At 36.1% G+C, this 23,689-nt stretch overlaps 1 protein-coding gene across 1 annotated transcript in view; it reads left to right on the top strand.

The window, feature by feature from the left end:
• Positions 1-23,689, top strand: part of LOC130868819 (probable ubiquitin carboxyl-terminal hydrolase FAF-X) — a 176,430-nt gene that overhangs the window by 135,825 nt on the left and 16,916 nt on the right. The window contains exons 31-33 of the mRNA XM_057760841.1: positions 1,525-1,745; positions 6,222-6,409; positions 16,050-16,223. Of these exons, the coding sequence (XP_057616824.1) occupies positions 1,525-1,745; positions 6,222-6,409; positions 16,050-16,223 (583 nt within the window). The remainder of the gene's footprint in view (positions 1-1,524; positions 1,746-6,221; positions 6,410-16,049; positions 16,224-23,689) is intronic.

Genomic DNA, 23,689 nt, shown 5'->3' on the forward strand with positions numbered 1-23,689 from the left:
CCCATGTATTCCATATTCCTGTTTTAGTAATGGGTATATGCAAGTTGTGCATATATTACATGCATACATACAGATAGTCACACATACACACACACACACACACGTATACATTATATCTGCTTAGGTTGATTTTTCCCACCCCATATAAGTAGAGATGTAGTAAATGCAATATTCTCAACTTTATTTTATACTTAATATATATTTATCAGCATTTGATGTCTGATTCTTGTTGGTTTGGTTTTGTTGGTGTTTTTCTTGAGACAGGGTCTAAGTAGGCCTGGTACTTACTAATAGGCCATGTTGACCGTGAACTCATAGAGCTCAATATGCCTCTGCCCAGGTATTGAAATTAAAGGTGTGCACAATCTCAGCTAGAGGTCTGATTCTAATTATTAATGGTATGACTTTCAATTTAATATATTTTAATTTTTGTAATTTACAGACTTTTGATGATTTTTAAATTGCTTTTGGATTTTTGCTAAGTATAGGACATATAAAATAATAGTTCTCACAGTAATTTCAGTTTTACTATCTACTTCTCTTGTTATAAAGCTAGATCTAAACCAGTGGTTCTCAACCTGTGGGGTCATGACCCCATTATGGATCAAATGCTCCTTTTCCAGAGGTTTCATAAAACTCCCAGAAAACACAGATACTTAAAATTCACAAGCATAGCAAAATCACACTATGACACAGCAATGAAAGAGTTGAGGCAGTTACCACTGAACTAAATAAAGGGTATCAGCATTAGGCATGTTGAGGGCCACTACTCCAGAGAGCAAAATAAATTTTTCACTTTATTATGAGGAACAGTAAATATTTATGAAGAAGAATCTTTTTTTTTTTTATGAGTAGAACTGTGGCTTGAAGTTAAGTGATTTTGTATTTAAAACTAAAACGTTTGAACTGTTTCTGTATAGTTCTGTTCATACTAAATTGACCATACTAAGGTTGGTTTGGGGTGTGTTTTGTTTGGTTTTGGTTTGGTTTGTTTGGTCTGTTTTTGTTTGGTATTTTGAGACGGAGTTTCTTTGTAGCTTTTGAGGCTATTTTGGAACTAAATTTGTAGAGTAGGCTGGCCTCAAACTCACAAAGATCCACCTGCCTCTGCCTCCAGAGTGCTGGGATTAAAGGTGTGCACCAAAACCATTCTGTGAACATACTAATTTTTAAAAGTACAAACTATTTTTAATGTTTATTCTTTTAATTATTGTCTTACTAAATTACAGAAATTTAGTATATAGTCCTAATTAGTGTTATGCAGTATAAATTTATTATATAACACTAAGTTATTAAAATATTAAATAATATGCAATCCTATCTTATACTAATATTTCTAAGAAATATAGAAGTAATGTCAATAAAATTATGAAATCAGTTTGACTCATTGCTAAAGGAAAATTTTAGTATTCCAAATCTTGTGCTTTAAAATAAAAAGTTCCTAATAGTAATTTCTTAGCCTAAAAGAGCTGTAAATTAAAAGCATCACTTTCTTGCTGTAAACATTTTATTTTCTTCTCTCAGCTTGTGAAGCACTTACTGAGTGGGAATATCTACCACCTGTTGGACCGCGCCCACCAAGAGGATTTGTGGGACTCAAAAATGCTGGTGCTACTTGTTATATGAACTCCGTGATCCAGCAATTATACATGATTCCTCTTATCAGGAATAGTATTCTTTCAATTGAAAACATAGGGAGTACTATAGATGATGATACATTCAAGGATGAAAAGCAGGGCAGTAAGGTAAGTTTCAGTCAGTTTTTGTATTATTTTTCCAAATCCTAAAACCAGGTATTCCCAGTTCACTCTCAGGTTGTTATACTTGAATAGTATTCTCTACTGTCTTTGATGCTGGTGGTAGAATAATGTCTGACTTGGTATGTCTAGGGTATTATAGTACCCCATTATATACTACAGACTGGAAAGTACAATAGAAAATTTTACTTGTTTTATGTTCTTCCCTCAAACACAGTTGATGTATTCCTGTTTTCTGTTTTCTGTGATGTCTTAAATACAATTAGTTTTTAACTATTTTTGGCAATTATCCTTACTGTGTACCCAATCTATTGTAAAACTTTCCTGCTATTTTTTTATGAACTATCTTTTTTCATAGCGTTCCCTTAGTATTTTAATCAAATCTTAGTTCCTTTTGATGGAACAGAGCTGTTTCTTCAGCAATACTGTATAATTTATTGATAACATTAACAAACATAAGCAGATAATCAGAGTACCTTGTTGCATGATTATTAAAAACCCAGAAACAGAAATTGGGGTTCAGGCTGAAGGTCAGAAAAGCAGAACAGCCAGCCAACTGTCTCTTACCTTTATCTCAGTCTGAAATGGCAATCCTGCCTCCAAGAATCCTCAGAATAGTGTTAGAGCTATCTCCTTTCATTTTGTATTTCTCTCTAGTGCTGGAATTAAAAGTGTTTACCACTACTACCCGGTTTCTATGGCAAGTACTTTGACTACTGGAATAAAAGATGTATGTCACCACTGCCTGGTGTATAAGCATGATCAGTGCAGCTATTTTACTCTCTAAACTTTATTAAAATACAAATGAAATATTACTACAGTACCCACTGAATGTACTCAAATGAAGCAAAAGTAGACAAAAAGTTAAGTTATATTAAAAATATTTATAACTAGCATGATTCTGTTTATGCTTTTATTAAAATATAATTATCATTTCCTATTTTCTCCCACCACCACCTTTCTTCGATGAAAGTATAAGGAAAAATATTTAGAACCCAATTTTGAGATACACTGGCTTAGTAATGTGTCAGTAGTAAATTCTTTATTAAGATCCATGATCTAATAAAGATCCAAGATCTAATAAAGCTTAACCAAGTAGTTAAGCTGGGTTTCCAGTACCAGGCATGATTTCCCTCCTGTTTTTTTTTTTTTTTGAGACAGGGTTTCCCTATAGCTTTTGGAGTCTGTCCTGGAACTCCCTTTGTAGACCAGACTGGCCTCGAACTCACAGAGATCCGCCTGCCTCTGCCTCCCGAGTGCTGGGATTAAAGGCGTGCGCCACTAGATTTCTCTCCTGTTAATTGGTTAAGTCCAAGTGGAGAGCTATGGCTTACACCTGTTGTCACCTTTACGGGTGTCTAGTCACACTGGTTTTTGTTGTGGTTTATAGTCAAAACAGCTCGATTTGATTGCTTCCCTTTCTTTCTATGAAGGCTAGTGTACTTATCAATTAGGCTTTCAGGCCCAATCCAGTTTTGACTCTCCATATGTTTTCTTATGCAGTAAAGACATACTTTCAAACTCTGGGAAACAACCAAGGGAAACAGCAGTAGCCCAAATTGTTTTTGAGAGTCTCTTGAGCATCCTGGACAACTCAAAAGGGATTGTGTCATGACTCTTTCTGGGATTTTGCTAGTATATATAGCTCTTGTGAAGAGTATCATCAGGTCAAATAAAGCATAACAACATAAACTATACATATACTTATTAAAAGTAAAGATTCTTACAGCTTTTACTTTTTCTGGTTTCTGCATTACTCACAGTAACACTTACTCACATCTGACAGTTTGCAGCAAGGAACCCCAGTTGAGAGAATGTGTAGCCTTTGTCTTTTTGAGTCTAGGTTAAGTCAATCAATATGATGTCTATTTGCTGATTACATTTTAGGTTTTCATACAGCTGAATAGTATTTTATAGTATATGTGTCATGTTTTAATTAGCTATTTGTTGGTTAAATGTTGTTTCCATTTTCTGGCTATCATCAGTAGAGTAGAAATTAATGGAGTAGGGTATTATTGTTTGGGCATTTGGCACAGAAAACTGGATTGTATGTTTATTTTTAACTTTTTGAGGTTTCTCCATACTGATTTCCAGAGTGGCTGGACCAGTTTGTAAGCCCACCAACAATAAAGGAAAATGCCCCCTCTTCTACATCTTGTTCATCTTTAATTTTTGATCATTTTGTTGATTTTTGCTATTGACTGATGTCAGATGAAGTTTCAATATTGTTAGGATTCCATATTTCTATAATTCCTAAGACAAGTGAATGGTTGTAATTTTTTTGTTTGTCAGTTGATTGGTTTGTCTGTTTTTAGATACTTCTTACCTATTTTTATGTCTTTTGGGATTCTAGTCATATGCATAGCCCATATCTGTATCATTTGTTTCCTTGACTTTTTTGAGGGATGTCTGTATATATTTGGATATTCTGTATCAGATGTACAGCTGGCAAAGTTTCTCTCCCATTCTGTGGGTTCCTTTTTACCATTTTTTTTGTTGTTGTCTTGGTTTTTTTTTTAGCTGTGTAGGAGGTTTGTTTCATTTTATGAAGTCCCACTTGTCAATTATTGGCCTTACTTCTTGGAAAATCATAAGCAGAAAATCAAATCATTTCTTTATCTATATATGTAAGGTATTCCCAGTGTTTTTGTTCAGTGTTAACAGGTTTCAAGGTAATATTAGGTCCATGTGGAGTTACTTTTGTGCAGGATGATAGGTGTACAGGCCTGATTTTATGATTCTTCATGGGGACACCCAGGTTTTTAAGTACTTTTTTTCTTCACTGTGTGTTTTTACATCTTTGTCAGAGATTAAATTGCTGGAATTGTGTATACTCATTTGACGCTTACTTGCTTATAGGCCAGCATATCTATTTTATGCCAGTACCATTTATTTTTATTTCTGTAGTTAAGTAATAAATTAAAATCTGGAATTGACAATCTCTAGCCTTGTTCTTTCTACTCATTTTTTTTTCTATCTGAGTCCATTTATGTTTCCAAATGGATGCTCTGTCACATGATTTTAGGATAGGTTTTTGTTTTGTGTTTTGGTTTTTGTTTTGATTTTTGCTCTATTAAACATTTTTATTTTGTGTATTTGAGTTTTTCCTGCATGTATGTGTGTATACATACCTATAGTCTCTCTCTCTCTCTCTCTCTCTCTCTCTCTCTCTCTCTCTGTCTCTCTCTCTCTGTCTCTGTCTCTCTCTGTGGGTGTGTGTGCAAGTGCCTGCAGAAACAAGAAGAGTGTATTAGATTCTCTGAACTAAAGTGATAGACTATTATTATCCACCCTTTGGGTGCTGAGAACCAAACCTATGTCTTCCGTAGAAGAAAGCATGGTTATTTTACCTAATATGTGAGATCTGTGTATGTTTTCTCTTTTGGATTTCGGTTATACATGGCCATTTGAATTTCGAGATTCTAGTAGATCATGCTACTTCTAGATTGTTGATTTCAGTGCTGATAAAGATGTCTGATTGTGCTAACTACAAGTAAATGATACAAACAATGTATAAAAATTGAAATTAAATGTTTCACTTTTGTGATTTATTATGTTTCATGTTGTCTGTACTACCATTTATTGCCTGCTTGTATGCTTTCTTCTATACCAAGATTATGAGTACTCTTTTATATTATGAATTTAAGGTGTAGGATAAAGCATATAAAAAGATGCTTAGTTTTCTAATAAACAGCTAAGTTGTATAACCACTAAATTCTGCCTACATAACTACAAAGGGACTATATCATTTAGAACAATTGTGGTGGGTTCCTCTTAAATATTCTAATATTAGGTGTTAGTAGTTCTCATGTTATAGAAATATAAAGCACAGATAAAGTATTGCTCCCTCAAAATGATACTGAATACTAGAAATTTTATCATCTGCGCATGTTCATTTGTTTCCTTTCTAGTCTAATTGACTAAAATTTAGACCGTTAATCAATGTTATTATTTTTTATAGTAACTCTGTGTAGTGTCTGTGTGTTCTGGTGGGGTGGGTTGCTATGCATGCACATGCAGAAGCCAGACAATGAAAAGTTTCATCCTCTATCTCACTTTACGTTGCTCCCTTGAGTCAGGATTTTCCACTAAATAGAAATTTTATTAGTTCTGCTATTTAAAATAACAAGAGAGTTGTCATAGTCTGCTCTACCTTTCTCTGCCTCCTAGTGCTGGGATTACAAGGCATACCCAGCTATATTCACCTTGTACTGATAACATCAAGTTATCTTACCCACTATACCATTTCCCCAATTGTATTTTATTACATCTAAAATGGTTCGTAACAGCCCACCTGGAAATAAATAATCGTATAAATTGAAATGTGTTTTACAAACAGGAAATTCAATGTAATATTAAGACACTACTAATGTATTCCCTACGTAGTTTCTATTTAAACGTATTTTGTGGTATTTGAAAATGTAGGTTAGCTCATTATTATTTTGTGTTATTGGTGATCTCTAGAGTCATGTTGATCCCAGAGATATATTTGGATATCTTCATCAGTTTGAAGACAAACCCACATTAAGGAAAGTAGAAGATAGAAAAGAGTACAACATTGGTGTTTTAAAACACCTTCAGATAATCTTTGGACATTTAGCTTCTTCTCAACTACAATACTATGTGCCCAGAGGATTTTGGCAACAATTCAGGTGAATTATGTGTGAATTTTATTTATGTTTTTATATAACTTAGTTATGCTTTTAAAGACAAAGATTGGGATATTTGTTGTAATGTTTAAATAATAGTAGTTTTTCAGATGTCCTTTTTACTCAGTTTTTTCTTATTCTATTGTCATGAATAGTAAGTATAAAAATTGAGATAACGTAATCCCTATTCTTCAAAATATAGAGCTCTTGTATTTTTTGTTTTATCTTGCTTTTATTTTCTAATTCATAAAATGAAATACTAATTTATAGTTATTTGAAACCAATACTTCTCAACTAAAGCAAATATCAAGCTTATTTCATCATCAGTCTCTGTGTTTGTAAGATTATGGATGAGAATTTCCTTTTTGGTGTGTTTTCTTGTTTGGCTTTGGTTTGTTTACTTTTTAGACAAGAATTTGTCTGGCGCACACTAACATTCAATACTGTGTACCTGAAGCTGGCCCTGAACTATAAAGCCTCTGTCCTTTGCTTTCCAAATGATGGTATTACAAGAGTAAACAACCGTGCCAAGTTTTCAAATTTTTCTTTTTGGTTTACTGAGACAGTTTCTCTATGTAGCTTTGGAGCCTGTCCTTGAACCAGCTCTGTAGAAAAGGCTGGCACTGAACTCAGAGAGATCTACCTATCACTGCTTTCTGCGTGCTGGAATTAAAGGTGTGCACCTCTGGTGTGGGAGAATTGTCTGTATTCTGTCAATCATGTTTTAAATAAATGCTGATTGGCCAGGCAGGAAGTATAGGCGTGAAAACCAGACAGGAAGTAGAAATGATACAATGAGAACAGGAGAATTTTGGGAAGGGGGAAGTTGATTCCTCCCACTCCTGCCCAGACCACCAAAGGAGCAGAATGTGATCTGCCTCACTGAAAATGGTACTAAGCCACATGGCTAACATAGATCAGAAAAATGGATTAATCAAGATTGAGAGTTAGCCAGTGAGAGGCTAGAGCTAATGGGCCAATCAGCTTATAATTTATGGAGACTCTTATGTGTGATTTTTTGGGGGGCTAAACAGTTGTGGAGTACCAGGCGAGACAAAAACCCCAACAACAAGCAGGCCCCCATTCGTGTTACACACCACCAACACCTTGTCAAAATTTTCTTTTTAAATAAGCATGATTATGATCCATCATTCTACATAAATAAAATGTTTTTACTATCATTAAACATTCCACTATCCATTATTTTATTTTTATTTTTTAAGTATGAATTTTAAGAAGCATATATTCGAGTTTATTTGCTATAATTAGTTACCATATCTTTGAGGCTTTTTATGTATAGGTGCTGCTGTTTTTCATTTTAAATATTTTTTGAGTTTAGGATTTGTTCTTTGCCTTTTATTTATATTTTTTCCTTTTTAGGAAAAGAGCTCTAATATTTAAGAAGTATCTTAGTTGGGGTTTCTATTGGTTTGGTAAAACACCATAAACAATTTGAAGAGAAAAACATTGCTTTGCTTCTTATAACACTCTATCATATTCCAATGCTAAGGAGTCAGTGCAGTAACAAGAATGCAAATGTAAATAAAATGTTTTTACTATCATTAAACATTTCACTACTCATTATTTTATATATTTATTTTTTTTCAGTATGAGTTTAAGCATACTTTTGGGTTCATTCACTATAATTAGTTATCTTTGAGTCTTTTTACTTATAGGTGCTGTTTTTCATTTTTAATATTTTTTTGAGGTTAGGATTTGTTCTTTGCCCTTTTTTTTAAGTGTTTTTAATTTTGACATTAGTTCCCTCACTTTTTATGTGTAAGTTACATTACATTTTTTTTCCTTTTTAGGAAAAGAGCTCTAATATTTAAGAAGTATCTTAATTAGGGTTTCTGTTGCTTTGATAAAACACCATAAACAATTTGAGGAGGAAAACTTTGCTTCTTATAACTCTCGATCATATTCCAGTGTTGAGGAGTCTGGGCAGTAACATGAATGCAAGAATCTGAAATATGTCTTGCTCTTCATGCGTTCCTCATATTCCGATGCCACCATCCCAGAGGTGGCACCAAATATATAGAGTCAGTCATCAATTAAGAAAATGCTCCATAGGCTAGTCTCATAGGATCTTTTTCTCAGTTGAAGTTCCTCTTCTAAGATAAGCCAGCTTGGGTCAAGTTGACCACAAAACTAGCCAGAACAACAAGAATTTAAAGTTCTTTTATCTGGGCACTACACTGTCCATTTAAGATTATTTAGAACAGGGCTCTTCTAACTTGTGACCACTTATTTCTGTTCTACTTACTGCAAGTTCTTTTAATGTGTCAGTTCATTTTTCCTTTGCAGTTGGATATTTATAGTACAATGACTCAATTTGTGTGTTTCAGTTTAAATTTAATTCCATTCAGATGAACTGCTACTGTAGTCAGTCATCGCTCGTTTGTTCCCGGCTGCCCAGAACACAAAATAATCATTCAGAAACTATATTTTTTGTAATAGTGTTTGGTCAATAGCTTAAGCATATTTCTGGGTGACTCTTACATCTTCAATTAACCCATTTTTATTACAACCCCTGTATCTGTCATGTGACTGTGGCTTACCTTCAGGGTTCCAGCGCATCTGTCCCTGGTGGCAGCTGCATGGCTTCTCTTCGACTCTCTTTCTTTATCCTGGCATTCAGTTTAGTTTTTCCGTATAGCTCTGTTCTGCCAAGCCACTGGCCAAACACCTTTATTAACCAATAAAAGCAAGACTTCCCACCCACATCATGCAGCTGTAGATCATAATGATATTTATATGCAATACTACATTGTTAGATTCTGTAGTGTAAGCTATGCTTTGTTCTTACCTGTTTCTGCTATTTCTTTTTGCTATTTTATCCCCAGATGTGCCAAAAGGTTTACTTTTCTAGTCAATATTTCTAATTTTGTTCTTCCATATTACTCCAATTTTCAGGTTTCTCCAAAAGTACTCTACCCCTAAAGTTATGTATTATTTGCATGATAACAGTAGTATCCCACTGAATAATTGTACATATTACAATTGAGGAAGAAAACAAAACATATATATTTCTATAAAACTATGATTTGCCTTTTATAATAATATGTATTAAAATATAAGGTATTTTTAATTGAGTAAAATATATTTGTGGCCTCCCACATACCTTTTTATGATATTGATACTAGCAGTGCCATAACTATCCATTCATACTATTCATATTCTAGACATACAATACATTTTAGTGTGCTTTTGTATCACAAAATTCAAGTAATAATAAAATTCAAATGATAAAAGTATTAATAGTATTATTTTTAAAGATTTTATTTTATGTATATTGGTGTTTTGCCTCCCATGTGTGCTGGTGCCCATGTAGGCCAGAAGATAGAATCAGTTCCTCAGAACCGGATGTTACAGGTGGTTATAAACCACCATGTTGTTGCTAGCATCCAAACCCAGATCTTCTGCAAAGGCATCAGGTTCCTCTTTTATTGTTTTGGATTTTAATATAAATTAAAGCATTTCCCCCTTTACTTTCCTTCCTTTCAACGCCCCTATACCTCTCCCACCTTTGAAATTCGTGACCACATTTTCTATGTTATTGCCTATGTTTGTTTTCAAAATTTGCCATTTGGTATTTAACAACAGATGTGTTCTTTGAGACTATTTCTCATACCTGAGAGCAATCCTTAGTTGCTTTTTGCTGCTTTGTGTAGACTTGAGACCTTATGGGCTGTTGAGTTTGACATGTTAATTGGTGTCTTTGTTCAGTTCATATTTAAAACATTCCCATTGATAAGACTTCATGGATGTGGTTTCTGATATTACTAGGAGGCAAATTTTCTTATCAAACTTTCTGGTCTTTTGGTTCTTGAAAATTCATTGCAAAAGGTAGTAACCTTTTCTGCAGCGCTCCCTGAACCATTTCTGCAACCGTTTTGTAGGTGTATCTGTAAATGGAGACTGCTTGTTGGTTTCCTGGCTGCCCAGACCCAAATAATCACACAGACACTATATTAATTAAATTAAAACACTGTTTGGCCAATAGCTTAGGCATATTTCTAGCTAGCTCATATATCATAAATTAACCCATTTCTATTAATCTGTGTATCACCACAAGACTGTGATTTACCAGTACGGTTCTGGACTCTTTCTCCTTTGGCAATGACGGGGCATCTCTTTGACTCTGCCTATTCTCTTCTTTATATCTTTTCCAGCTTGGCTATATTCTGCCCTGCCATATGCCGAAGCAGCTTCTTTATTAGCCAATAGTAATAAAAGACATAATCACAGCATATAGAAGGGGAATCCCACATCATGTATCCCATGGGACTGGACTTCACAATTCTATACTTTGAATGCTTTTGGTTTTCTTTTTTAACTAAAAAGAAAAACAAAACTATCTTTTTTCATCTCACATACCAATCCCAGTTCTCTTTCCCTCTCCTCCTCCCATCCTTCCACCCTACCCCCATTCCACCCCCATCTGCTCCTCAAAGAGGGTTAGCACATTGTTCTGAGGAAGGAGCAAAGCCCTCCCTGTTATATCTAGGCTGAGCAAGGTATCCTAGTCAATACATAAAGTAGAGATAAATCGTAATGCCAGTAGCCTGGCAGTCTGTCTCAGTTATTCAACTATCACCCACATTCAGAGGGTCTACTTTAGTCCTATGCTAGTTCCTTCCCCATCTGGCCAGAGTTGGTGAGCTCCCATTAACTCAGGTACACTGCTTCAGTGGGTATCCCCATCATGGTCTTGACCTCTTTGCTCATATTCTTACTCCTCCTACTACTCTTCAACTGGAATTTGGGAGCTCAGAGCAGTGCTGCACTGTGGTGCTCTGCCTATGCTTCCGTCAGTTGATGAATGAAGGTTCTATGGTGACATTTAAGATAGACATCAATTCGGCTACAGGGCAAAGCCAGTTCATTCACCTTTCCACCATTGCTTAGGGTCATCCTTGTGGATCCTAGGAATTTCTCTAGTGCCAGGTTTCTTGCTAGCCCCGTAGTGGCTCCCTCAATCAAGATATCTCCTTCCTTGCTCTCCTTCTCTGTCCTTCCCCCATCTTGATTATCCCATTTCCTTGAGTTCTCCCCTCCCCTTCTCCATTCCTCCTGTTTTGCCTTTCCTTCTCCTCCCACCCCTATCCTTCCAATTTTCTCAGGAGATTGTGTCTATTTCCCTTTTCCAAGGGGATCTATATATGTTTCTCTTCAGGTTCACCTTGTCTCTTAGCTTCTCTGGGGACGATATATAGGCTCATTATCCTTTGCTTTACAGTTAGTATCCCTTATGAGTGAGTACCACCATGATCATCTTTCTGGGTCTGGGTTAACTCACTCAGGATGGGTTTTTGCTTCTATCATTACGTAGGGATCTCTGTTGTAAAGACAAATTTTCTTGATGAGGGGTCAAGACTACATTTTTTGTGAGTATAAACACAAATGATTATAGATTGTTGCTAAGTATTATGTGCTAAACTAGAGATTTTAGATTCTCTTATAACCGTGATTTGATTAGCACTGAATAAGCTATTATTTCCAACACTGGACATGGTTTCTCTCTTCTGGTCTTAAGTACAATTAGAGAGCTTTTTATTACCACCAAGTTGTGTAACACTACTGCACAATAGGGTTACCATGTCATATTTCTCCTTAATGTTGTTCAAAGCCATCATCATCTTTGTGTAGGATTTTGTAAGCTTTGTGGGCTTTTTGGCTCATAAAAGCTAGTCCTCAAAGAGAGATCATTCAGGTCAGTTACAGCACTGGGTCCTGTTTTTGAGGTGCATGGAGTCTGCAGCAGTAGGGACTTAGTTACTACTTATGGAAGTAACCAAAGGCAGTAGCAATACGTTGTATGCTTGGGAGAGTCTTTTGGGCAGCTCTAGCCGATAACTCAAAAGAGGGCTTCTTGTGTCGGGTATTGTGGTTTTGTCTTTTGATATAGGGTTATGTTATCCTAGAACTCAAGAATGATCTTCCTTTCCATGATTTCCAAGTGCTGGGGTTAAAAGTATATTTCACCATAACCCACTGAAGGTGTAGTACTTACTATAAGCAATCTTAGAAGTGTACAGAATTTGTTCATAAGCTGGATTAGTGACTTTTAAAGTCACATAAGCATTATATTAAATCAAATGTATTCTTTAAATAATCTACTTAACTCTGTTTACATATTTCTTAAAGCATTTGATTCCTGGTCACTTTAAAAGACTGATAACAGACTTCCACAAGTTTTTTTTTTTATAAGTATATGAAAAGGTAGATATGCCCTTCTCTCCCTCCCCTTTATTTTTATTATGTAAATGAGTGGTTTGCCTTAAAATATGTTTATGAACTACATGCCTGCATTGCCAACAGAAGCCTAAAAAGGGTTGATTCCCTGGGATCGGAGTTAAAGATTTTTGTTGAGATATCCTCAACAATGTGAGTAATCCCTCACATTGAACCTCTGCCAAAGCAGCCAGTACTTTTGTTTGTCTATCTATATATTGGCATACTTCCATTTAATTTGAGGGGGAAAAGAAAAAGATTTCAGGAAAAGCTTTTTTAAAAGCTTAAATACTCGTGTTACCAATTTTTCAGACTTCTTTCAAAGTTAGTAAGACATTCCAACAGTGAAAATTTGGAAAGGACCAATAATAAATACAATGGGAGACTCAGAAATTAATGTGTGCTATTAAGCTTGTTGGATTTTGACCAAAAAAAAAAAAAAAAAAAAAAACAATGAAACTTAAAATTTTAAAAAGCTCACACCATTCCCGGTTAGCTTTCTCTATCTCATGGTTGTTCAGTCAAGATACAAACTCTGGGGTTTCAAACCCGATCCTGTTTTCCATTGCCATTCTTCTTCCATGGTAGTCATGGATTCTAACCTCTGGATCTACCCCCTTTCTGTCTCTTATTAGAAAAGAATAGACTTTTAAGATAAAATAACCCCACCTTGCAAAAATAAAACATAAGATGAAGTAAATACTATTGTATCAAAGTTTGACATAACTCAACAAAAGAAAAACGGCTCCAAGAGTGGGCAAAATAGTCAGATACCCACTCATTCTCATAGTCAGGAGTCTCATGAAAATATTAAGCTAAAAGATGGCCATGGGGGCACACACCTGTAGTTCCAGCCCTCAGGACACAGTGGCAGTCAGATCTCTGCAAGATTGAGGCCAACCTGGTCTACAAAGCAAGTTCCAAAACAGCCAGAACTATTATACAGAGAAACCCTGTCTCAAAAAAAAAAAAAAAGCTGTATAATGTACACACATAAGATGTTGTGCAGACCCATGTAGTCTGTTGAAATTCTACACTAAAACATTTGGTCCTGGGGCTCCAGGGGGAAGGTGACTTTTCATGATGGCTCTATTTCCTTAGAGGTTTTAGGTCTCTTTACATTGTTCATCTGATCTTGATTTAAATTTAGTAAGTAGTGTCTATCTAGAAAATTAATGTTTCTTTTAAAATTTTCAATTTGGTGGAGTACATGATTTTAAATGTATGTCCTTAACATTTTCTGGATTTCTTCAGTATCTGTTGTTATGTCTCCCTTTCCATCTCTAATTTTATAAATTTGGATATTTTTCTGTCTTAGTTGGTGTAAGCGTTTATATATTTTCCTGATTTTTCTCAAAGAACCAGTTCTTTATTCAGTTGATTCTTTGTATTTTCTGTTTAAATTTTACTGTTTTCAGCCCTCAGATTACTTATTTTTTTGCTGTCTAGTCTTTGGTATGATTGGTTATTTTTGTTCTAGCAGTTTCAGGTGTGTTTCTAAGTTTCTAGTATGAGATCTCTCGATTTTTTATTTTGAATGTTGGCCCTTAATGCTTTGAATTTTCTTAGAACCAGTTTCATATATCCTGTAAGTTTAGGTATGCTGTATATTCATTTTAATTCTATTCTAGTAATTGAATTTATTTTTTATTGATATTTATTGAGCTCTACATTTTTCTCTGCTCCTCTCCGTCTTCAACCCTCCCCCAAGATCCCCATGCTCCCAATTTACTCAGGAGATCTTGTGTTTTTTACTTTCTACTTCCCATGTAGATTAGATACATGTAAGTCTCTCTTAGTGTCCGCATTGTTGTCGAAATTCTCTGGGTTGTAGTTTGTAGGATGGCTTTCTCTGTTTTCTGTTTAAAAACAACCTATGAGTGAGTACATGTAATAATTGTCTTTCTGTGTCTAGATTACCTCACTCAAAATAATGCTTTCTATCTCCATCCATTTTCCTGCAGAATTCAAGATGTTGGTATTTTTTTCTACTATGTAGTACCCCATTGTGTAACTGTGCCACATTTTCCCTATCCATTCTTCAGTCGAGTGGCATTCCGGTTGTTTCCAGGTTCTGGCTGTGACAAACAAAGCTGCTATGAACATAGTTAGGCACATGTTCTTGTGGCACGATTGAGCATCTTTTGGATATATACCCAAAAGTGGTATTACTGGGTCTTGAGGAAGATCGTTTCCTAATTTTCTGAGAAATCGCCACACTGACATCCAAAGGGGTTGTACCAGCTTGCATTCCTCCCAGCAATGAGTATGTGGGTGGTGGGGGGACAGTCTGTAGTTGGTGTTTTGTTGAAGGTCCAGGGATGAGTCTCAGGGATTGAGTCTTGGAGAACAGACAGGAAAAATATATGTGGACATAGTTTTTCATACATATTCTGATCATGGTTTCCCTTCTTCCAGATATTACCTATCCATCCAAGTCCATGCCTCCTCCTCCTCTTTAAAAATCAAATAGACAAATTAAAAGGGGGAAAAGTTATTTTTTTAAATTCTATTGAATTTGTTTTCTCTTGGCTGTCTGCTGCTGGGCATGGAGTCTCCCTTAAGTGTGGTTTGTATACTCCACATAGAGGATATTTTTTCCTTTACAAGCAGTTGTCAGTTGGAGATTGGTTCTGAGTTAAGGGATCATGTTCACTTTCCCTCATGAGCCCTGGGACTGAGTCCTGACTTGAGTCCTTCTCTGTGAGTTCATACGTGCATCAGTAATGTTTATGTTATGTCTTGAAGACATTGTTTCCTTTGTGACATTCATATCCTCTATAAGGCCTACTATAGGAGATAGGTCTGGTGGCTAAGAACTTAAGACCGTGTAAGTCATAGGCCGAGGGGAGACTAAATCCTACTGTTCTAACTGATGTAGTAGTAAAATAACTACTAATGACATTTTGGTATTCTCACAGATCAGTGTCTTACTCAGCTATCATCAGAGAAGCTCTTAGAATCTTTATATCCCCTCTCCTGAATTCTGTGAGACCTGAGGGAGGGGATTTGATGAGGATATCCCATTTGGAACCGAGTATTCCAGTGTCTGTTTAATCGCTGCACATTCTCCACATGGGGATCTTTGTTAGTTCCCATCTGCTACAGGAGAAAACTTCTTTGATTATAACTCATTAGCTTTGGTAGAACAGCACATGTCAATTCCTAGGCCATCTCTCTAGCCTTATACCCAATTTCTGTTGTAATTGGTTGAATGCAGTATCGCCACTACTTAAGTACAGTATGCACTTGGTTTCTTTTGTCTCTTCTATAGGTATAGAGTTTCAGCTTATATTTTGTTTTTAATTATTTCTTTCAACTTAACATTGTTATTTTTATTTGTTTTACAGAAATTAAATGCATCTGGTACTTTCTTGTATTGATTAACCTATGTATTTGTTAACAGGCTTTGGGGTGAACCTATTAATCTTCGTGAACAACATGATGCATTAGAGTTTTTTAATTCTTTGGTGGATAGTTTAGATGAAGCTTTTAAAGCTTTAGGACATCCAACCATGATAAGTAATGTCCTTGGAGGATCCTTTGCTGATCAGAAGATTTGCCAAGGATGCCCACATAAGTAAGTGCCAATATTTTTTTGTTGTTGTTGTATTTTTTTTTTTGCAGAAGTGTCAATAAAATCTTTACTAGTTGTTGGAGGAGGGGCCGCTTGTTCATTCCCGGCTGCCAGGCTAGCTTTAACCCAAAATAAATCACACAGAAACTATATTATTTAAACCATTGCTTGTCCCACTAGCTCTATCTTCTTATTTGCTAACTTTTACATCTTAATTTAACCCATCTCCATTAATCTGTATATCACCACATGGCAGTGGCTTGCCAGCAAAGTTTCGGCATGCTGCAGCTCCATGGCCTCTCCGCCCTTCTTTCTCCCAGCATTCAGTGTAGGTTTCCCCACCTACCGCTAAGCCCGTTTTCTTTATTCATTAAGCAAGGCAGAAGGACCTCCAATTTAAATTTAAATTTAGCATGTAAAATTACATATAACAAAGCAGGTATCAAGCAAAAATAATAGTTACAATATTTATATCTACTTTATCTTTTATAATAGCTAAGGAAAACTGTAACTATAACCATTTATTCCTCAACTCCATCAAAGACTCCAGAAAGATATATTACCTAAGTAAACAGGAAGTGCAGTGTAAGCAACTTGCAAAATTCTAGAATTGACAGAGACATCTCACTGCCTGGACAGTCACCCAAAGTTCTTCTGTACCATTGGGGCATCCATCTTCAGCCTATAGGCCCATAATATCCGACACACTTTTCCATGAAGCAGGAGATTTCAAAGACAGGTCTACCTGGATTGACAGTTTGTCAGTCACTTTCTTCTGTGTTCTGCAGACTCTTTCATGTAGCAGGAACTCGGAAGAATCGTCTCACCTTTAGGCAAGTTCAGCAGTCTTTTCTCTGTGGGTCCTGCATGCACAGTTAAGCAGTCCAGCCAAGAGTGGTTTTTTACCCAAATGGCTAACCAACTCCATAAGGAGCCTCTTTTTTTTGGGGGGGGGGGGGAGTGGTGCGGGTTTCGAGACAGGGTTTCTCTGTGGTTTTGGAGCCTGTCCTGGAACTAGCTCTTGTAGACCAGGCTGGTCTCGAACTCACAGAGATCCGCCTGCCTCTGCCTCCCGAGTGCTGGGATTAAAGGCGTGTGCCACCACCGCCTGGCCATAAGGAGCCTCTTCAATGCCCATTACCCTTTTGAAGGAGCTTGGTGTGCCAGGAGATGATGTGTCTCACTGTCATGAAAAGTTAAACCGGAAGTTCAATTAATTATAGAAAATGGTTCTTTATCATATTCCTTCTCATTTTCTTGATATTTTACTTCCTTTTCATACATTAATGATTTTCTGGGATACATCGAAGATGATATTTTCTGAAAGTCTACAATTACCTAGGTCTTTTGTTTCTCTTATGAAAATAATGTGTCTTAATACAGATGTATAAAATGACTATCATTTTATAATATTTTAATACAGAGTAAATTCTTCATTAAGAATAGTCTTAAGTTTTCAGCTTCAAAGAAAATGGATAGAATATGAATCGTAATTGAAAATAACCATATTAATGTTTATTTAGGAAGGTCAGATAGCACAAATACATGCCTAGATAAATGTTTTGTTTGAGGATTATTTTCTTTTTTATTAAGTTATTTTCATGAACTATATTCCTATCACAGTTTTTCCTAGATCATCCCCAGCCCTTTTCTCTGTTTAAAAGAAGAAACACATACAAAACAAAAAAAAAAAGAAAGAAAGAAAGAAAAGAAAAAAAAACTCCAATAGGACATCAGTAAGACAAAAAATACATAAACTCAGCAGCCATAGAAGAAAAACATCTACAGAAATGCTATTCAGTTCTGTTTGTCTTAATAGGCTACACTGTGCTTGGGGCTGGGGACCTATTCTAAAGTTAATTTAATGAGACTCAATTGGAGAAAGCTATTTTTCTTTCAAAGAAGTTATCAGTTACAGAGAGCTTTTATTATTTTTTTTCTTTTTCTCCTTTTTTTTTTTAGATAAAGCCATTTTAGTGGATTTGGACAAGGGGGGCTTGGATGACAAGGTGCTCTGCAAATGCTTGGTCCAGAACAAACTCTCAAGAAAGTTCACTAATTACAGAGGGACATTGCATTTTTGGTGGCTGAATGAAGGCTGTCAATTTGTGTTCCAGCTCAGACTCCTCAGCAGCCACCAGAACTTGAACCAAGCTCTAGTTCCCTAAACTACATGAGCAAGGCTACCTAGCCAGCTAAGTAGAGAAGGCCTCTGCTGTGATAGTGTCCTAGGCCATGGCATCCATCCACACCTCCAGTCTGTCCCCAACACAAGTGATCCCTAGAACAGAGAGCTTCTTGATCAATCAATGTTGTGACCCTGTGCCCACTTTCCCTCTGTCAGTTCTAGATCTGTCAGAGTCTGTGTAGCTCTTCTATGTTCTGTCATAGTTTTGGTCAGTTCATATGTACATCAGTCCTTTTGAGTCCAGAATTCAGTGCATTCAAGTCATCTCTCAAATCTGACTCCAATATCTGTCTAGTTGCACTTGGTTAGGCATCTCTCTATAAGTATAATAGAATTTAATTAAGAGTTATTTTATTGCTACACTCCTTTTTCAGAATATGGACTTTCCCCCTGTCTGTTGCCTTTTTAGTTTGTTTCTTAGACACCTGGGAAGTGTCAGCATTGGGTTCTGTCTCACGAGTGGGTCTTAAATCCAATCAGAATTGCACTGTTGTGTACCACCATAATTTTATGATAAGTTCATGTTTTATTTCTCCTACTTGGGAGACCCTCTAATCCTACCTAGTCCCCTTCTAGGTATCTAACCACTATGATTAGCATAGATATCAAAGGCTTAAAAAGATAAATCCACATTTAAGAAAAAAGATGTTGTGATTATCGTTTGAGTCTTCATTACCTTGCCTCATTGAAGATTGTTTTTCTAGCTGATACAATTGCCTGCAAATTTTATTATTATTATTTTGTTTTATTACTTAAAAAATACCAATCGAAATTCCCACTCCCCTCCTACTCCCCCCACAGATTTTCTTTCCCACTCCCTCCAATGTTAAGAGAGGGTGAGGCACCCTGCCCTGTGGAAAGTTCAAGGCCCTCCCCACTACATCCAGGTTGAGCAAGGTATACATCCAAAGAGAATAAAATCCCAAAAAGCCAGTACATGTAGTAGAGACAAATTCCAGTGCCATTGTCATTGGCCCCTCAGTCTGCTCCAACTACATTCAGAGGGACTAGTTTGTTCCATGCTCATTCATTCTCAGTCCAGTTGGGGTTGTGAACTCCCATTAGCTCAGGTACATTGTCTCAGTGGGTGAAGGCGTCATGGTCTTGACTTCCTTGTTCATACTCTCCCCACTTCCACTCTTAAACTGGACCTTGGGAGCTCAGTCCAGTGCTCCGATGTGGGTCTCTGTCTCGTTTCCATCAGTTACTGGATGAATGTTCTATGGTGATATTTAAGATAATCATCAGTCTGACTACAGGGCAAGGCCAGTTCAGGCACCCTCTCCTCTATTGCTTAGAGTCTTAGGTGGGTTCATCCTTGTGGATTCCTGGGAATTTTTCTAGAGCCAGATTTCTTACTAACCCCAAAATAGCTTCCTCAATCAAGATATCTCTTTCCTTGTTCTCATATCTGTCCTTCCTCCATCTCCATTCCCTCAAGCTCTCCTCTTCTCCCCTCTTCCCCCTTTCTTCTACCCTCCCCACCTCTATGCCCCAAATTTTGTCAGGCGATCTTGTCTGCTTCCAATTTTCAGGTGAATCTATATATGTTTTTCTTTGGGTTCACCGTATTACTTAGCTTCTCTAGGATCATGAACTATAGGCTCAAAGTCCTTTGTTTATGGCTAGTATCCACTGATGTTTGTGATTACATGCAATATTCATGTATTTGCATCTTTTATCTAACTCAGGATAGTGTTTTCAAATTCCATCCATTTGCGTGCAGAATTCAAGATGTCATTGTTTTTTACCACTGAGTAGTACTCTAATGTATAGATATGTCACAGTATCTTTATCCATTCTTTCGTTGAGGGGTATCTAGGTTGTTTCCAGGTTCTGGCTATTACAAATAATGCTGTTATGAACATAGTCAAACAAATGCTTTTGTAGTATGATTGAGCATCTTTTTGGTATATTCCAAAGAGTGGTATTACTGGATCCTGAGGTAGGTTGATTCCAGATTTTCTGAGAAACTGCCACACTGATTTCCAAAGTGGTTGCACAAGTTTGCATTCCCACCAGCAGTGGATGAGTGTTGCCCTTGTTCTACATCCTCTCCAGCCTAAGCTATCATTAGTGTTTTTTATTTTAGCCATTCTGACAGGTGTAAGATGGCATCTCAAAGTTGTTTTGATTTGCATTTCCCTGATGTCTAAGGAAGTTGAACATATCCTTAAGTATCTTTTGACCACTTGAAACTTTTCTGTTGAGAAATCTCTGTTTAGTTCAGTACACCATTTTTAATTGGGTTACTTAGAATTTTAATGTTTAATTTCTTGAGTTCTTTATATGTTTTGGAGATCAGACCTTTGTCTGATGTGGAGTTGATGAAGATCTTCTGCCATTCAATAGGTTGCCTTTTTGTCTTATTAACTGTGTCATTTGATTTAAAGAAGCTTCTCAGTTTCAAGAGGTCCCATTTATTCACTGTTGCTCTTATTGACTGTGCTACTGAGGTTATACTTAGGAAGTGGTCTCCTGTGCTCATGTGTTGTAGACTACTTCCCACTTTCTCTTCTATCAGGTTCACTGTGTTCAGATTAATATTAATCCATTTGGACTTGAGTTTTGTGCATGGTGATAGATAGGGATCTGTTTTCATTCTTCTACAGGGTGACATCCAGTTATACCAGCACCATTTGTTGAAGATGCTTTCTTTTTTCCATTGTATACTTTTAGCTTCTTTGTCAAAAATCAGAAGTTCATAGGTTTGTGGGTCTTCATTTAGATTCCATTGGTCAACATCTCTGTTTTTATGTGAATACCAAGCAGTTTTCATTACTGTAGCTCTGTAATAGAGCTTGATGTCAAACATAGTAATCCTTCTGGGATTTCCTTTATCATATAGAATTGTTTTGGCTATTCTGGGTTATTTGTTTTTTCATATAAAGTTGATTATTATTCTCTCAAGGTCTGTGAAGAATTGTGTTGGGATTTTGATGGGGATTGCATTGAATCTTTAGATTGCTTTTGGTAGAATTGCCATTTTTTACTATGTTGATCCTTATGAAACACAATGGGAGATCTTTCCATTTTCTGGTATCTTCTTCAGGTTCCTTCTTCAAAGACTTAAAGTTTTTGTCAAATAGGTCGTTCACTTCCTTGGTTAGTGTTACCCCAAGATACTTTATGTGATTTGTGGCTATTGTCAAAGGTAATGTTTCTCTAATTTCCCTCTCAGCTTCTTTATCCTTTGTGTATGGGAGGGATAATGATTTTCTCTTTTTAATTAATCTGGTATGCTGTCACATCACTGAAGGTATTTCTCAGCTGTAGGAGTTCTCTGGTACAGAGTTTTGGAGGTCACTTATGTACACTATTATATTGTCTGCAAATAATGAAAGTTTGACTTCTTCCTTTCCAATTTAAATCATCTTGATCTCTTGTGTTGTCTTATTGCTATTGCTAGAACTTCAAGTACTGTGTTGAAGAGATATGGAGAGAGTGGACAGCCTCGTCTTGTTCCTGATTTTAGTGGAATGTCTTTGAGTTTCTCTCCATTTAATATGATGTTAGCTGTTCGTTTGCTGCATATTGCTTTTATTATATTTAGATATGATCTTGTATCCCTAATCTCTCCAAGACCTTTATCATGAAGGGGTGCTGAATTTTGTCAAATGCCTTTTCAGCATCTAATGATCATATGGTTTCTTTCTTTGAATTTATTTATTTGATGGATTACACTGATAGATTTTCATATGTTGAACCTGCCCTTCATCTCTGTGATGAAGCCTGGTTGATCATGATGGATGATTTTTTTGATGTGTTCTTGGATTGAGTTTGCCAGTATTTTATTGGGAATTTTTGCGTGAGTGAGATTGGTCTGTAATTCTCTTTCTTGGTTGAGTCTTTGTATGGTAACTGTAACCTCAAAAAAAAAGTTCGGCAATGACCCTTCTTTTTTTATTGTGTGGAACACATTGAGGAGTACAGGTATTAGCTCTTGGATTTTTTGGTATAATTCTAAACTAAAACCAGTCCTGGGCTTTTTTTTTTTTTTTTTTTTTTTTTTTTTTTTTTTTTTTGGCTGGGAGGTTTTTGATGACAGCTTCTATTTCCTCGTGAGTTATAGTTCTGTTTAAATTGCTTACCTAGTCATGATTTAATTTGGGTATATGGTATCTATGTAAAAAATGTCCTTTGTCCTTTTCTTTTACATTTTTCAATTTTGTGGAGTACAACCTTTTATAGTAAGACCTAATGATGTTCAGAATTTCCTCAGTCTGTTACGTCCCCCTTTTCATTTCTGATCTTGTTAATTGGGTTGTTCTCTCTCTGCCTTTTGATTAGTTTGGATAGGGTTTGTCAGTCTGGTTGACTTTCTCAAAGAACCAGCTCTTTGTTTCATTGATTCTTTTTATTGTTTTCTGTGTTTCTGTTTTGTTGATTTCAGCCTTCAGTTTGATTATTTCCAGTCTTCTACTCCTCGTGGGTGAGTCTGCTTCTTTTTATTTTTTTTCTAGAGCTTTCAGGTGTACTGTTAAGTCTCCATTGTGAGCTTTCTCCGTTTTCTTATGTAGGCAGTTAATGCTATGAACTTTCCTCTTAGCACTTCTTTCATAGTGTCCTATAGGTTTTGGGTATGTTGTGCCTTCATTTTCGTTGAATTCAAGAAAGACTTTAATTTCTTTATTTTTTCCTTGACTTGGGGGTGGTTTGGTAGTTGACTGTTCAGTTTTAGTGAGTTTGTAGACTCTCTGGGGGTAGTATTGTTGTTAAATTTTAACTTTACTCCTTGGCAATCTGATAAGACATGGGTAGTTGCTCCACTTTCTTTGCATCTAGGATGTGTACTTTGTTAACAAGTGTGTGATCAGTTTTAGAGAAGGTTCCACAAGGTGCTGAGAATTCTTTTCTCTTTGGGTGGAATGTCTGTTAAGTCCATTTGATTCATTGCATCTGTTAATTCTCTTATTTCTCTGTTAAGTTTCTGTCTGGTTGACCTGTCCATTGGCGAGATAGGAGTGTTGATATCTTTTACTATTAGTGTGTGGGGTTTTATATGTGATTTAAGTTTTAGTGATTTTTTTTTTTTTACATATGTGGGTCCTCTTATATTACGTACGTAGGTATTCAGGATTGAGACTTCATCTTAATGAATTGTTCCTGTTATAAAGTATCCTTCTCCATCTCTTATGACTGATTTTAGTTTGAAATCCATTTTGTTGATATTAGGATAGCCACATCTTGGCACGTTTTGTGTTAAGAATTTGTTCGATTTAATGTTTTCTTTCGCCAGTGAGTCTATTTCCTCACCTGAGATTTTTTTCTCCTATCTCTT

This window comes from Chionomys nivalis, chromosome Y, assembly GCF_950005125.1.
Source record: "Chionomys nivalis chromosome Y, mChiNiv1.1, whole genome shotgun sequence".
Classification (NCBI taxonomy): Eukaryota; Metazoa; Chordata; class Mammalia; order Rodentia; family Cricetidae; genus Chionomys; species Chionomys nivalis.